This window comes from Eptatretus burgeri, chromosome 15 (assembly GCF_056783735.1).
Source record: "Eptatretus burgeri isolate ZD-2024b chromosome 15, Ebu_testis_v1, whole genome shotgun sequence".
Classification (NCBI taxonomy): domain Eukaryota; kingdom Metazoa; phylum Chordata; class Myxini; order Myxiniformes; family Myxinidae; genus Eptatretus; species Eptatretus burgeri.
The window spans coordinates 43,295,235-43,312,340 of NC_140975.1; the positions used below are offsets into that span (position 1 = coordinate 43,295,235).

The following is a 17,106-nucleotide window of genomic DNA, read 5'->3' on the forward strand; positions in this document are numbered from 1 at the left end:
ACATATGTTGAAAAGCATCAGGGCTAACACTGATCCTTGAGGGAAACCATCATTCAGAGTTCTTGGTGCACTGGTCCTATCCCCAAATAAGACTGAAACGACAGTTGCTAACCATAGATGCTAGTACTCACATGGTTGCACGACAGGGAAGGAGCTTTACTGTCTTTGAAGGAGCCCATGTCTCCAAAATGTCATATCAGCTGCTGACATATATTAACGCAACAACTCTTGAGAGAACATTGATAGCCAGCCTCAATGTACGTTGTTAAAGCTAGAACCTGATCCACAGAGCTTTTCCCTGGTCTGAATCCTGTCTGGTCCAGTGGGGTGGAAGGCTCAACTCGTGATGAGATATGGCTTAGCAGAAGACCCTCAAACAACTTGTTTGATGTGCAGAGTAATGATATTGGTCGGTCGCTATAAGGGTCATCCAGCAGCTTCCCTGGCTTGGGTATGACAATCACCTGAGCTTCTCTCCACATCGAAGGAATGGTGCCAGACTGATGGAAACCAGGAAGGAAGCACATGAAGCTTTACCTCTCGGTCTTTTTTCTTTAGCGATTCTGGGTATATATCCTCTTGGCCAACTTCTTTCCCAGACTTTGTTGATTTGAGTGCCTCTTATACTTCATGAAGGGTGTATGGGGATGCCAGGTTAGAGGTAGTAGGTGGTGTGGCTGTGGTAGCAGGAAGTTCCTTAAGCACCTTGGAATGATGTTGCTTCAACGTGATGCCTTTGGAATCCTGGAGGAGCTGTGGTGTCACATCATTCACAGTGACTTGCAGTGGGCGATGTTGGAGTGGGCTAGTATGAAGGTAGCAGAGAAGATTCCAAGCTTTCCTGCTGGAATGGGTGAAATCTATACTCTCTGCAGTTTCAATCCACCTTTGATGGCACACAGAGTCAAGAGATGAGAGACGTCGTGTAGCTGTGTCTGGGTTTCCAGTTGTCTCACATTGTTGTTTCCAGTTTTCTCTGGAAGCCTGCAAGGGGTGAAAGTGTTTCTGTAGCCACAAGGGATGTTGTTTGTCACAGCAGATTTGAGGACTTGACAAAGGACTTTATAATTCTCAGGTTTATAATCGTTGGAAGAGATCTTCTCATCCACTTCTGTGGCAAAACCTGGTCAATTGGCTTTATGAAAGTTCCATTGAGGGGAAGGCTTGGATGAGATGAGTGGTACTTCAATCCCAACATGGACGAGCAGGGCGGAGTTGGCTGAGGGAAATGGGAGAGTATCTTACGCAAGCCAATTGAGGGCTGTGAGGACTCGTCAATTGATGCAAAGCAGAGATAAGGGTTGTAATACCAATTCCATCTGCACCAATGGATGGAGCCAAGTTGTTTGAATCACACAACTGTTCACCAGAAATGATGTTAGCGCTATATCCCCAGGAGTAGTGGTGGCTAATAAAATCTCTAAGGTGAATTTCAGCATGCTGTGACAATGGGATGGCAGGGAGTAGCCAAACAGTAACAGATAGTTTGTAGATGTTTCTGATTGTTAAGGCCTCAGCCACATTTGCTCTACGGCGAGGATAAGGCGGCTGTACGCCCTCTGAATTGACAGAAACGTGTGGCGGCCGCAGAGAAACTGAGGTGGCCTTAGGGTGGCCCTATGCTGTTTGGCTATATTTTACAGGCCGTAGGGTCGCCGTGGAATGAAATCGCGGAGTTATAACTTTTTTCATTTCTACGCTCGCCGTAGCAATGAGACAAGCCAAGCTATGTCGTAGATGTGTTTCACGTCGACCGTACGTAGGGCGTACGGTGGGCTTTTGTTTTCCGTGCGGCTGCCATAAGCTCTTCTCAATGAAAAATGAATTTTCCCAACCCCCAAAAAGTTATGGCGGCCGCACTATTTACACGGTCGCCGTACGGTGGCCTTGCGGTCTGTGTGACTACCTGTGGGCAATGCAAGGTTGACGCACGGTTCCCCTACGCCTGCCTTGCACCTACGTACGGCCTCCGTGGCAGTCTGCGTCAACCGTGCGTCCACCGTGCGCTGCCGCTAGAGATCGGAGTATAGTTGTTGCCTATACACAGTGGTGCCCCCAGAATCCAAATTTAATTCGTTCCAGGAGGCTGTTCGGATTGCAAAAAGTTCGGATTCAAAAAATATTTTCCCAATAAGAAATAATGGAGTGAATTAATCCATTCGTGGACCCAAAGAAAACCCACTTTCAAGACATTTTAAACTGAAATTCCCCATGTTTAAGGTAAAATAAGATGAGTAAATGACCTTCGGTGGCGGTGTATTGTATGTAAACTAGTACAATCGCCACATCCTAAGGTCCCCACAGGCTTGAGCTCCGGCCTGGGTTCTGATCGCTCACACACTCTGCGAGAGCGCTGCCCCCAGGGCAACTCATCAAACATGATGCCCCCAGAACCACAATCACTTTCATCAAATGCATCGGGCTGACGTAATCATGGATATTAAAAATTACAACCGGTTTTGCTGTGAAATTCAATCCTTGCCCGACAGTCCATCACACCACGCGATCGGATTGCATTTTTTGTTAATAATTAAAAAAAATGAAGGTGAAAACACGAGGTAAGGCCTAAGTCACATTTGGCTCGGCGCCCGGAGGGTCTAAAAAATGTACGGACACTCGCAATTACAAAGCGGCCGCAGTATTTCCACGGTCACACAATGCAGCAGTCACACATGTTTTTATTTTTCGGGTAGCCGCACAGCGTGTTTATAAATTGTGGAGACCGAAAACGTGGGGGTGCCGTAATTTTTTGGGTGTTGGGAAAATTCATTTTGCATTGAGAAGAGCTTACGGCAGCCGCATGGAAAACGCAAGCCCACCGTACGCCCGACGTACGGTCGACGTGGAACACATCTACGTCATAGCTTGGCTTTGCGAATTGCTACGGCGAGCGTAGAAATGAAAAAAAGTTACAACTCCGCGTTATAATTCCACGGCGCCTCTACGGCCTGTAAAATATAGCCAAACGGCGTCGGGCCACCCTAAGGCCACCTCAGTTTCTCTGCGGCCGTCGCACATTTCTGTCAATTCAGAGGGCGTACAGCCGCCTTACCTCGCCGTAGAGCAAATGTGACTGAGTACTTCCACCGACGAACTGAATGAACAAAGCGCGAAGATGCGGGTCAAACAGGTGGGGGAGACACGTGAACAAACATGAATGCTACGTTTTGTTCCGTTTTTTAAAATGTATTGGGTTTTTAGGGCCAAACTTTCTCGAAAAAATTGTTCGGATTCCAATTTGTTCAAACAGCTTGGTCGTTCGGATTCTGGGGGACCACGGTATGTTATAGTTATAGTATATTCAGTCATATATGCTGGTATATTTTTATTTCAGTAAAAAAGGACTGGTGTATATATACCCACTCGTTACCGTCCGTCTGGTCGCACATTCGCCTTAGGGCCCCCTGTGGTCGCCTTGCGGACACCTTGCGGTCTCCTTGCATCTGCCTTGAAAATTATATTGCCGCCGCAGGGATGCCCTCAGGTCACCATGCGACATGAAATCAAAGAGCGTACGGCACCCCCACGTTTTCGGTCTCCACAATGTATAAACACGCCGTGCGGCTCCCCGAAAAATAAAAACATATGTGACTGCTACATTGTGTGACCGTGGAAATTGTGTGACCGTGGAAGCCCCCTGAGTTAATACTTTCAGCACCACTAACACAGACTACATGCCAAAGCTGACTCATTCGATACCGTTGTGTCAGAGGCACACACCTATCGTAACAGCAACTTCACCATGCACAGGTAATACAGTATGGGTTGCCATGTTGCGATACCGCTTTTGTATGGAGCATCTTTGGTATGTTGAATTTGTAAAACACGTTATTAAAGCTTACCCTTTAATGTCCTTGAGCAATTTTCGGTGTTTACACCTTCTCTGTATGCCTGGTGTTAGCTTAATGGTTAGGGTGGTGGGCTTGGAATCCGAGGATCCTGAGTTCAAATCCCACTTGGCTGTTGAATTAATACCAGGTGGGGTTGACTCTGCCTGTCATCCTTCCGAGGTCGGCAAAATGAGTGCCAGCTTGCTGATATCCTGTGTCGGAGTGGCGACCCGTCCAGGATTGTGCCCAATAGCCAAGGAGACTGTTTAGGCAGCACTAATGCTCTGTACGGAGTATGGTCCCAATGGATGGATGGAGTCAATACTTTGTAGAAGTGCCTTTCGCAATGATTAGAGCTTCGAGTCTTCTTGAGTATGTCTGTTTCAGCTTTGCACATCTGGATTTGGGGATTTTCTCCCATTCTTCTTTGCAGATTTGCTCAAACTCTGTCAAGTTGGATGTCAGTCAGTGAACAGCAATCTTCAAGTCGTTCCACAGATTCTCAATGGGATTCAAGTCTGGGCTTTGGCTGGGCCACTCAAGGACTTTCATGTTCTTGTTCTGAAGCCATTCCAGTGTTGCTTTGGCTGGATGCTTGGGGTCATTGTCCTGTTGGAACATAAATCTTTGCCGCAGTCTGAGGTCTTTTGCACTCTGAAGCAGGTTCGCCTCAAGGATTTGCCTGTATTTGGCTCCATTCATTGTTCCCTCTATCCTTACAAGTCTCCCAATCCCTGCTGCTGAAAAACATCCCCATAGTATGATGCTGCCACCACCATTGTAGGGATGGTGTTACATGGGTGATGAGCTGTGCTTCACAGTAGGGATGCTTCACAGTAGGGATGGTGTTACATGGGTGATGAGCTGTGCTCGGTTTCCACCAGATGTAGCGCTTTGCATTCAGGCCAAAGAGTTCAATTTTCATCTCATCAGACCACAAAATATTTGCCTTCTGCTCTCAGTCTTTCACATGCATTTTTACAAACTGCAGGTGTGCTGTCATGTGCCTTTTCTCAGGAGTGACTTACACCTGCACCTGGCCACTCTCCCACAAAGCCTAGATTTGTGAAGTGCTGCAGAGATTGTGCTTCCAGCAGGTTCTCCCAACCGGCCAAGGGGCTCTGTAGTTCTGCCAGAGTGGTCGTTAGGTTTTTGGTCACCTCCCTGAGCAAGGTCCTTCTTGCCCAGTTGCTCCGTCTAGTCAGACGGCCAGTTATAGGAAGAGTCTGGGTATTTCTATATTCTTTCCATTTCCTATTGACACAGTTCACTGTACTCTTGGGAACTTTCAACACACTAGAAATTGTTTTATGCAGTTCCCCAGATATATGCCTCCTCACAATTCAATCTCAGAGTTCTACGAACAGTTGCTTGGAGTTCATGGAAGAGTTTCTGTTCTCAATTTCACTGTCAACTGTGGGACCTCATATCGCGGGTTGAGAGACATAATGTTGTAACTGCATTTTTGGCGAGGTTGAATAAAATGGCTCTTATGTCTTTCAACACCATATTTTGTGGGTTGAGAGACATAATGTTGTAACTGAAAATTTCCCATTTCCTGCAAATCGCTAATGAAAGATAAATATGGTGTTGAAAGACATGAGAGCCATTTTATTCGGTTTCGCCAGAAATGCAGTTACAACATTATGTCTCTCAACCCGCGATATAAAAAGGTGTGTTTCTTTCTATATCACGTCCAAACAATCGAATTGGCCTCAGATGGATTCCAATCAAGTTGTAGAGATATCTCAAGGATGATCAAGGGAAATTAGATGCACCTCAGCTCAATTTGGAGTGTGATAGCAGAAAATGGGTTGAATACTTACTGACGTAAGACATTTCAGCTTTTTATTGGATTCGCTATATATATATATATATATATATATATATATATATATATATATATATATATATATATATATATATATATATATATATATATATGAGATATCCCTTAGTGTTGGGTTTTCCGTGTGTGTGTGTGTGTGTGTGTGTGTGTGTGTGTGTGTGTGTGTGTGTGTGTGTGTGTGTGTGTGTGTGTGTGTGTGTGTGTGTGTGTGTCTGCAACGTGGGGATCCACAGCACGAACCAGCGAACCGATTTCAATGAAACTTTGCCAACAGGTGGAATATATACTGGGGAGGTGCGCGTTTGAATTTCGTTGCCTAGCAACCACCCGTTGCTGTGCAGCGGCCGAAAAACCATGTACAGTATTTTCAATACTTGTCCTTCAGTTTTGAATGTAGAGAAACGAGACTTCGGAATTAAACACTTCGAGATATTTCGAAAATTTTACTCGAGCCGATTTTTGATTGAGGTTTTATTTTTCAAATGGTAGTCCTTCAAAAATTGGGTGTCTATTTACCATCATTTAAGGTGTGTATACAGTGTTTGTAAGGAACTACACCGTCATTCCACCTTCGATCTCCTCGATCCAAACGTAATTGACCAAAGTGAAAAGGATCCAAAACATATGGAATCACCAGCATTTCTGTCTTTGTGGATTTCTAATAATATGTTTATTTATTTACCGAAAACGATTCCACGATCCACACACCACCTCCAATTATTTATTTATTTATTTACCGAATACAATTCCATGATCCACACACCACCTTCAATTATTTATTTATCTACTGAAAACGATTCCACGACCCACACACACCTCCAATTATTTATTTATTTACCGAAAACGATTCCCCACCCACACACCACCTTCAATTATCTATTTACCAAAAACGATTCCACGACCCACACACCACCTCTAATTATTTATTTATTTACCGAAAACAATTCCACGACCCACATACCACCTTCAATTATTTATTTATATTCTGAAAACGATTCCACAACCAACACACCACCTCCAATTGTTTCTTTATTTACCGAAAACAATTCCCCACCCACACATCACCTCCAATAATTTATTTATTTACCGAAAACAATTCCACGATCCACACACCACCTTCAAATATTCATTTATTTACCGAAAACCATTCCACGATCCACACACCACCTTTATTTATTTATTTATTTATTTACCGAAAACGATTCCACGACCAACACACCTTCAAATATTCATTTATTTACCGAAAACCATTCCACGATCCACACACCACCTTCAATTATTTATTTATTTACTGAAAACGATTCCCCGCCCACACACCACCTCCAATTATTTATTTATTTACCGAAGACGATTCCACGATCCACACACCACCTTCAATTATTTATTTATTTACTGAAAACGATTCCCCACCCACACACCACCTCCAATTATTTATTTATTTACCGAAAACGATTCCACAATCCACACACCACCTTCAATTCTATATTTATTTACCGAAAACGATTCCCACCCACACACCACCTCCAATTATTTATTTATAGAAAACGATTCCACGATCCACACACCACCTTCAATTATTTATTTATTTACCGAAAACGATTCCACGATCCACACACCACCTTCAATTATTTATTTATTTTCCGAAAACGATTCCACGACCCACACGCCACCTTATTTATTTATTTACCGAAAACGATTCCACCACCAACACACCACCTCCAATTATTTAAAGTGGGAGTGGCGTAGGAAAGTGGGCGTGGCTCATGAAAAATATTGTGTGGCTCAGGTGTGGTCAAACAAGAGCATTGAGAGAAGTTTATCGGGGTGTGTGTGTGTGTGTGTGTGTGTGTGTGTGTGTGTGTGTGTGTGTGTGTGTGTGTGTGTGTGTGTGTGTGTGTGTGTGTGTGTGTGTGTGTGTGTGTGTGTGTGTGTGTGTGTCTGCAACGCGAGGCTCCACAGCACAAATCAGCAAACCGATTATTTTTCATATGGTAGTCCTTCAAAAATAGGGTATCTATTTACCGTCATTTTTTATGAGGAGTGCCAGTTGGCAAAATACGCAATAGGAAAAATCTTGCCAGGCAGAGGAACAATTGTATGTGAACCAATACGTCTTGGCAATGAATCTTCGTCGGTGGATCGGTCAGAATGAAAAGCATCGTATCCAGCGCTTCGATCCTAGCGAATCCCTCGTCTCCTACTGGCTTGTTTTTACTTAATGTGTAAAAAAATTCGAAAAACATATTTTCACTTTGTCGTTGTGGGGTATTTTGTGTAGATCGGTGACAAATAATCCAAATTTTAATCCATTTTAAATTCAGATTGTAACACAACATAATGTGACAAAGGTCGAGGGGTGTGAATACGTTCTGAAGGCGCTGTAGCTCTCAACAGGCCTACGATGAGCTGTAACATCTACAAACTCCCTCGAATGCTCTGGACAGATTGGCCCTGAGAAGGGCCATTGGGGTTGGATGCAGAGATCAGCATTCAAGAAAAATTATATTGTCTACTTGATCAATTTGATGACATTAGCTGGGCAAAAAGGCACGTAATAGGTTGGACCATGGGAAGGTTGTCATCTTCCACCCACCACAGGTAGGTTGTCATCTTCCACAATTATGTGGTCAAACAAGGAGAATTGATGACTTATCTGACGTGAATGCAGTCAAAAAAATAAATAAATAAAAAACGAGATAGCTATTTTCAGGTGGAATAGCCTGAGATAATTCCTTTCAGGTGGGTTGCAGAGAATAGCATAAGGTTTTGGTATAATCCCTGCATAACATATCTAGCTGTGCCCATCATGGCAGCAAGATGTCCCGAGGTAATAAGATGTCTGTCGATTCCCATCAGAGTAAAAAGGATGTAACAATCAAATGGAAGACCAAGAAGTAAAGAGCAAAGATGGAGTCATCAGGAGAGGATTCGGGCTTCAGCCACCACTTCACTGCCCTCAAACCCATCCTGGTGTAGCAAAGTGAGCCTCACACAAAAACTTCTGCAAGAATTCACTTCTCCATGCAAGGCATATGAGCTGAGCTCCATGCAAGGCATCTACTTGATCGTCGGAGATTCTCGAGAGGCATTTTGTTCCACTCTTTGTCGATCTTTAACATTTGTTTCAAATGGAAGATGATGTTGTGCTTTTTTTTTCATGGATGTATGAAGAATGCTGAATTCAATACCTCTAGTTTACTCTTCTTTCTTTTAAAATGCTATTAGCGAACGTAGTGAGCTTCATACTTAATGCGTGCACATGAGAGAATAGGAAACAACAACAACAACACCCTGGCAATTTGGAATCCGTGTCGTTGGCTATGACCCTTTTGCTTCCGGGGTTTTTTTTTGCTTCCGGTTTTTTTTGCTTCTGGTTTTTTTTTGCTTCCAGTTTTTGGCATGGGGAATGATGCATGCCGGGAGATAAAGGCATCGTCGGAGACATGAAAGACCCAAATATCAGACATGGTGTATATTTCCTCCACTGATTTTAATAAAGATATCTCCCGCATCATCAAAAAATAATTTTTAATCGTGATTTACATTATTTGATCGCTAATCCCGAATCCAGGCCGAAGTAACCGGAAATTGCAGCATCGAATGTAAGAATTCTACGTTCGCTATTAGGCTTTGCCTATTCCATATTAATTTTAAAATAAATAAAGGGTAAATCGATCCATACCGAATGCAGTCACCATCTCGCACCAACGTGATCCTCTCAGCCGCAGGTGCCAGGCAACCATCAATAAAAAGGGTCACCGCGGTTCGACTGCTGATGTGAAAGCGCTGCCGAATGTCGCTTTGAAGGTCGGCAACAAGGCGGCATCGATCCATGTCCACTATAAACCACAATCGGCGTTCTGTTGGAGCTCCGGGAGGGGGGAAATCAAACAACAGCTTGATTCGAATGGGAAAACGCTGCGCATCCATGGGCGCCGCCATCTTGACTTCCGTCGTCACCACGTGACGGTAGTTGGCTGTGCTTGCATATTCTCGTTCGTAAAGATTTCGATCTAGCAAGACAGATGTACACCACTCATTGAAGTTCACATCATTGTCAAGAACCAAAGTTAAAAAATAAAAAACAAAATCAATTTCGTACAACAAACAACAACAGAAACGTGATGACGTCAACACGGATTACATCGAAGAACCCCATTCAGCAAGAAATCTCGCGAGATTTCACGTAACCTCGTCGTTAGTTTTGTTTGTACAATGTGCTTTTGTGTTTTAAGGAACTTCGACGAAAAATATTTATTTAAAAAAATTGTCCACGATAATTAATGAAATTTTCGGTCATCCACCAAGTAACTTAATGTGTAAAACGTTGTTACAAACGAACAGCGCTTAAAACACGATCCGTCTATTCAGTAAAGCATGCTTTGTTGGGTTATATTACAAGCAGTAGGAGATAATGTCGTGAAGATACCACACCAAGCAGGATAGACATCTAAAATACATGGCAAAGGGTCTTGAACGGTAGAAAGATTTAAACATCATCATATGTGTATTCCTTGTAAATATTGTCCAAAAAAACAACAACAGAAACGTGATGACGTCAGCACGAGAGCGTCATGGAGATGGAAGAGTCATTATTCGTTGAGGATGAATCCTTTTTCAAAGATTTGGAGTCCACAGAGGATCATCAGGCCGTCGGCGCAGAACGACCTTCGCACACCTGGACGAGCCACTTCGCCATTTTCGCCTACCAGCTCACAAGGCGGGCATGCCGTGGGAATTCGACCGATTGGAGATGAATTCCGAATTTTTCTTACAAACCTTACGTTCTTACTGTTTGTTGTGGGGAAAAATATAATAATAATTGGAGAGCCGGCATTAATTGGTCAATCCCATGTGACGTCACTTAAGGTGCAAGACAAAGTGTGACGTCACTTAAGGTGCAAGATGTGACGTCACTTAAGGTGCAAGCAAAGACAATGGAGCGTTTGTTAAACGAGACCTCGTTCATTGTGGAGTCAGACAGAATACAGGGCGAGCCAATAGTCTGTCAGTTTGAACCTATCACTTTGTTGATGATCCTTAGAATCGGAAAGGGCGTGCGGATTGCTTGTAGGACCGTGCGTTTGGATTTTAGGATCAAGGTGTGGATGTGTACCTGGGGTCTCTTCGGCACGAACTGCGTTTGTTGGTTGAGCTGTCACAATGTGATGTTGGTAGAGCTGTCACAATGTGATGTTGGTCGAGCTGTCACAATGTGATGTTGATCGAGCTGTCACGATGTGATGTTGGTCGAGCTGTCACGATGTGATGTTGGTAGAGCTGTCACAATGTGATGTTGGTCGAGCTGTCACAATGTGATCTTCGTCGAGCTGTCACAATGTGATCTTGATCGAGCTGTCACGATGTGATCTTGATCGAGCTGTCACAATGTGATGTTGGTCGAGCTGTCACGATGTGATGTTGGTCGAGCTGTCACGATGTGATGTTGATCGAGCTGTCACGATGTGATGTTGGTCGAGCTGTCACGATGTGATGTTGGTCGAGCTGTCACGATGTGATGTTGGTCGAGCTGTCACGATGTGATGTTGGTCGAGCTGTCACGATGTGATGTTCATCGAGCTGTCACGATGTGATGTTGGTCGAGCTGTCACGATGTGATGTTGGTCGAGCTGTCACGATGTGATGTTGGTCGAGCTGTCACGATGTGATGTTGGTAGAGCTGTCACGATGTGATGTTGGTAGAGCTGTCACGATGTGATGTTGGTAGAGCTGTCACGATGTGATGTAGGTAGAGCAAAACGATGTTATGTTGATCGAGCTGTCACGATGTGATGTTGGTAGAGCTGTCACAATGTGATGTTGATCGAGCTGTCACAATGTGATGTTGATCGAGCTGTCACGATGTGATCTTGATCGAGCTGTCACGATGTGATCTTGATCGAGCTGTCACGATGTGATCTTGATCGAGCTGTCACGATGTGATGTTGGTCGAGCTGTCACGATGTGATGTTGGTAGAGCTGTCACGATGTGATGTTGGTCGAGCTGTCACGATGTGATGTTGGTCGAGCTGTCACGATGTGATGTTGATCGAGCTGTCACGATGTGATGTTGGTCGAGCTGTCACGATGTGATGTTGGTCGAGCTGTCACGATGTGATGTTGGTAGCGCTGTCACGATGTGATGTTGGTAGAGCTGTCACGATGTGATGTAGGTAGAGCTACACGATGTGATGTTGGTAGAGCTGTCACAATGTGATGTTGATCGAGCTGTCACGATGTGATGTTGATCGAGCTGTCACGATGTGATCTTGATCGAGCTGTCACGATGTGATCTTGATCGAGCTGTCACGATGTGATCTTGATCGAGCTGTCACGATGTGATCTTGATCGAGCTGTCACGATGTGATGTTGGTAGAGCTGTCACGATGTGATCTTGATCGAGCTGTCACAATGTGATGTTGGTAGAGCTGTCACGATGTGATCTTGATCGAGCTGTCACGATGTGATGTTGATAGAGCTGTCACGATGTGATGTTGATAGAGCTGTCACGATGTGATGTTGGTAGAGCTGTCACGATGTGATGTTGGTAGAGCTGTCACGATGTGATGTTGATAGAGCTGTCACGATGTGATGTTGGTAGAGCTGTCACGATGTGATGTTGGTCGAGCTGTCACGATGTGATCTTGATCGAGCTGTCACGATGTGATGTTGATAGAGCTGTCACGATGTGATGTTGGTAGAGCTGTCACGATGTGATGTTGGTAGAGCTGTCACGATGTGATGTTGATAGAGCTGTCACGATGTGATGTTGGTCGAGCTGTCACGATGTGATGTTGGTCGAGCTGTCACGATGTGATGTTGGTCGAGCTGTCACGATGTGATGTTGGTCGAGCTGTCACGATGTGATGTTGGTCGAGCTGTCACGATGTGTTGTTGGTCGAGCTGTCACGATGTGATCTTGATCGAGCTGTCACGATGTGATGTTGATAGAGCTGTCACGATGTGACGTTGGTAGAGCTGTCACGATGTGATCTTGATCGAGCTGTCACGATGTGATCTTGATCGAGCTGTCACGATGTGATCTTGATCGAGCTGTCACGATGTGATCTTGATCGAGCTGTCACGATGTGATCTTGATCGAGCTGTCACGATGTGATCTTGATCGAGCTGTCACGATGTGATCTTGATCGAGCTGTCACGATGTGATGTTGGTAGAGCTGTCACGATGTGATCTTGATCGAGCTGTCACGATGTGATGTTGATCGAGCTGTCACGATGTGATGTTGGTCGAGCTGTCACGATGTGATGTTGGTCGAGCTGTCACGATGTGATGTTGGTCGAGCTGTCACGATGTGATGTTGGTCGAGCTGTCACGATGTGATGTTGATCGAGCTGTCACGATGTGATGTTGGTCGAGCTGTCACGATGTGATGTTGGTCGAGCTGTCACGATGTGATGTTGGTCGAGCTGTCACGATGTGATGTTGGTCGAGCTGTCACGATGTGATGTTGGTCGAGCTGTCACGATGTGATGTTGGTCGAGCTGTCACGATGTGATGTTGGTCGAGCTGTCACGATGTGATGTTGGTAGAGCTGTCACGATGTGATGTTGGTAGAGCTGTCACGATGTGATGTTGGTAGAGCTGTCACGATGTGATGTTGGTAGAGCTGTCACGATGTGATGTAGGTAGAGCAAAACGATGTTATGTTGATCGAGCTGTCACGATGTGATGTTGGTAGAGCTGTCACAATGTGATGTTGATCGAGCTGTCACAATGTGATGTTGATCGAGCTGTCACGATGTGATCTTGATCGAGCTGTCACGATGTGATCTTGATCGAGCTGTCACGATGTGATCTTGATCGAGCTGTCACGATGTGATGTTGGTCGAGCTGTCACGATGTGATGTTGGTAGAGCTGTCACGATGTGATGTTGGTCGAGCTGTCACGATGTGATGTTGGTCGAGCTGTCACGATGTGATGTTGATCGAGCTGTCACGATGTGATGTTGGTCGAGCTGTCACGATGTGATGTTGGTCGAGCTGTCACGATGTGATGTTGGTAGCGCTGTCACGATGTGATGTTGGTAGAGCTGTCACGATGTGATGTAGGTAGAGCTACACGATGTGATGTTGGTAGAGCTGTCACAATGTGATGTTGATCGAGCTGTCACGATGTGATGTTGATCGAGCTGTCACGATGTGATCTTGATCGAGCTGTCACGATGTGATCTTGATCGAGCTGTCACGATGTGATCTTGATCGAGCTGTCACGATGTGATCTTGATCGAGCTGTCACGATGTGATGTTGGTAGAGCTGTCACGATGTGATCTTGATCGAGCTGTCACAATGTGATGTTGGTAGAGCTGTCACGATGTGATCTTGATCGAGCTGTCACGATGTGATGTTGATAGAGCTGTCACGATGTGATGTTGATAGAGCTGTCACGATGTGATGTTGGTAGAGCTGTCACGATGTGATATTGGTAGAGCTGTCACGATGTGATGTTGATAGAGCTGTCACGATGTGATGTTGGTAGAGCTGTCACGATGTGATGTTGGTCGAGCTGTCACGATGTGATCTTGATCGAGCTGTCACGATGTGATGTTGATAGAGCTGTCACGATGTGATGTTGGTAGAGCTGTCACGATGTGATATTGGTAGAGCTGTCACGATGTGATGTTGATAGAGCTGTCACGATGTGATGTTGGTCGAGCTGTCACGATGTGATGTTGGTCGAGCTGTCACGATGTGATGTTGGTCGAGCTGTCACGATGTGATGTTGGTCGAGCTGTCACGATGTGATGTTGGTCGAGCTGTCACGATGTGTTGTTGGTCGAGCTGTCACGATGTGATCTTGATCGAGCTGTCACGATGTGATGTTGATAGAGCTGTCACGATGTGATATTGGTAGAGCTGTCACGATGTGACGTTGGTAGAGCTGTCACGATGTGATCTTGATCGAGCTGTCACGATGTGATCTTGATCGAGCTGTCACGATGTGATCTTGATCGAGCTGTCACGATGTGATCTTGATCGAGCTGTCACGATGTGATCTTGATCGAGCTGTCACGATGTGATGTTGGTAGAGCTGTCACGATGTGATCTTGATCGAGCTGTCACGATGTGATGTTGGCAGAGCTGTCACGATGTGATGTTGGTCGAGCTGTCACGATGTGATCTTGATCGAGCTGTCACGATGTGATGTTGGTCGAGCTGTCACGATGTGATGTTGATCGAGCTGTCACGATTTGATGTTGGTAGAGCTGTCACGATGTGATGTTGATCGAGCTGTCACGATGTGATGTTGATCGAGCTGTCACGATGTGATGTTGATCGAGCTGTCACGATGTGATCTTGATCGAGCTGTCACGATGTGATGTTGATCGAGCTGTCACAATGTGATGTTGATCGAGCTGTCACGATGTGATGTTGATCGAGCTGTCACGATGTGATCTTGATCGAGCTGTCACGATGTGATCTTGATCGAGCTGTCACGATGTGATGTTGGTCGAGCTGTCACGATGTGATGTTGGTCGAGCTGTCACGATGTGATGTTGGTAGAGCTGTCACGATGTGATCTTGATCGAGCTGTCACAATGTGATGTTGGTAGAGCTGTCACGATGTGATCTTGATCGAGCTGTCACGATGTGATGTTGATAGAGCTGTCACGATGTGATGTTGATAGAGCTGTCACGATGTGATGTTGGTAGAGCTGTCACGATGTGATATTGGTAGAGCTGTCACGATGTGATGTTGATAGAGCTGTCACGATGTGATGTTGGTAGAGCTGTCACAATGTGATGTTGGTCGAGCTGTCACGATGTGATCTTGATCGAGCTGTCACGATGTGATGTTGATAGAGCTGTCACGATGTGATATTGGTAGAGCTGTCACGATGTGATGTTGGTAGAGCTGTCACGATGTGATGTTGATAGAGCTGTCACGATGTGATGTTGGTCGAGCTGTCACGATGTGATGTTGGTCGAGCTGTCACGATGTGATGTTGGTCGAGCTGTCACGATGTGATGTTGGTCGAGCTGTCACGATGTGATGTTGGTCGAGCTGTCACGATGTGATGTTGGTCGAGCTGTCACGATGTGATCTTGATCGAGCTGTCACGATGTGATGTTGATAGAGCTGTCACGATGTGATGTTGGTAGAGCTGTCACGATGTGACGTTGGTAGAGCTGTCACGATGTGACGTTGGTAGAGCTGTCACGATGTGATCTTGATCGAGCTGTCACGATGTGATCTTGATCGAGCTGTCACGATGTGATCTTGATCGAGCTGTCACAATGTGATCTTGATCGAGCTGTCACAATGTGATCTTGATCGAGCTGTCACGATGTGATCTTGATCGAGCTGTCACGATGTGATGTTGGTAGAGCTGTCACGATGTGATGTTGGTCGAGCTGTCACGATGTGATGTTGGTCGAGCTGTCACGATGTGATGTTGGTCGAGCTGTCACGATGTGATCTTGATCGAGCTGTCACGATGTGATGTTGGTCGAGCTGTCACGATGTGATGTTGATCGAGCTGTCACAATGTGATGTTGATAGAGCTGTCACGATGTGATGTTGGTAGAGCTGTCACGATGTGATGTTGGTAGAGCTGTCACGATGTGATGTTGGTCGAGCTGTCACGATGTGATGTTGGTCGAGCTGTCACGATGTGATGTTGGTCGAGCTGTCACGATGTGATGTTGGTCGAGCTGTCACGATGTGATGTTGGTCGAGCTGTCACGATGTGATGTTGGTCGAGATGTCACGATGTGATGTTGGTCGAGCTGTCACGATGTGATGTTGGTAGAGCTGTCATGATGTGATCTTGATCGAGCTGTCACGATGTGATGTTGGTAGAGCTGTCACAATGTGATGTTGGTCGAGCTGTCACGATGTGATCTTGATCGAGCTGTCACGATGTGATCTTGATCGAGCTGTCACGATGTGATGTTGGTAGAGCTGTCACGATGTGATGTTGGTAGAGCTGTCACGATGTGATGTTGATAGAGCTGTCACGATGTGATGTTGGTCGAGCTGTCACGATGTGATGTTGGTCGAGCTGTCACGATGTGATGTTGGTCGAGCTGTCACGATGTGATGTTGGTCGAGCTGTCACGATGTGATGTTGATCGAGCTGTCACGATGTGATGTTGATAGAGCTGTCACGATGTGATGTTGGTAGAGCTGTCACGATGTGATGTTGGTAGAGCTGTCACGATGTGATGTTGGTCGAGCTGTCACAATGTGATGTTGATCGAGCTGTCACAATGTGATGTTGGTCGAGCTGTCACAATGTGATGTTGGTCGAGCTGTCACGATGTGATGTTGGTAGAGCTGTCACGATGTGATCTTGATCGAGCTGTCACGATGTGATGTTGGTAGAGCTGTCACAATGTGATGTTGGTCGAGCTGTCACGATGTGATCTTGATCGAGCTGTCACGATGTGATGTTGGTAGAGC

The 17,106-nt window shown here is 45.4% G+C and overlaps 2 protein-coding genes across 4 annotated transcripts in view; one reads left to right on the forward strand and one right to left on the reverse strand.

Annotated features, from left to right (window-relative positions):
- COIL (coilin) overlaps positions 1–9,680 on the reverse strand; it is a 50,401-nt gene extending 40,721 nt beyond the window's left edge. Inside the window, exon 1 of the mRNA XM_085858183.1 lies at positions 9,362–9,680. Coding sequence (XP_085714309.1) covers positions 9,362–9,621 — 260 coding nt within the window. The 5' untranslated portion in view covers positions 9,622–9,680. The remainder of the gene's footprint in view (positions 1–9,361) is intronic.
- A 527-nt stretch (positions 9,681–10,207) lies between these two features.
- Positions 10,208–17,106, forward strand: part of C15H17orf75 (chromosome 15 C17orf75 homolog) — a 33,162-nt gene continuing 26,263 nt past the window's right edge. For 2 of the 3 annotated variants that reach the window (XM_085858186.1, XM_085858185.1), the window contains exon 1: positions 10,208–10,399. In XM_085858186.1, the coding sequence (XP_085714312.1) occupies positions 10,254–10,399 (146 nt within the window). In that variant the 5' untranslated portion in view covers positions 10,208–10,253. The remainder of the gene's footprint in view (positions 10,400–17,106) is intronic. The other variant, XM_085858184.1, reaches the window with a different exon arrangement.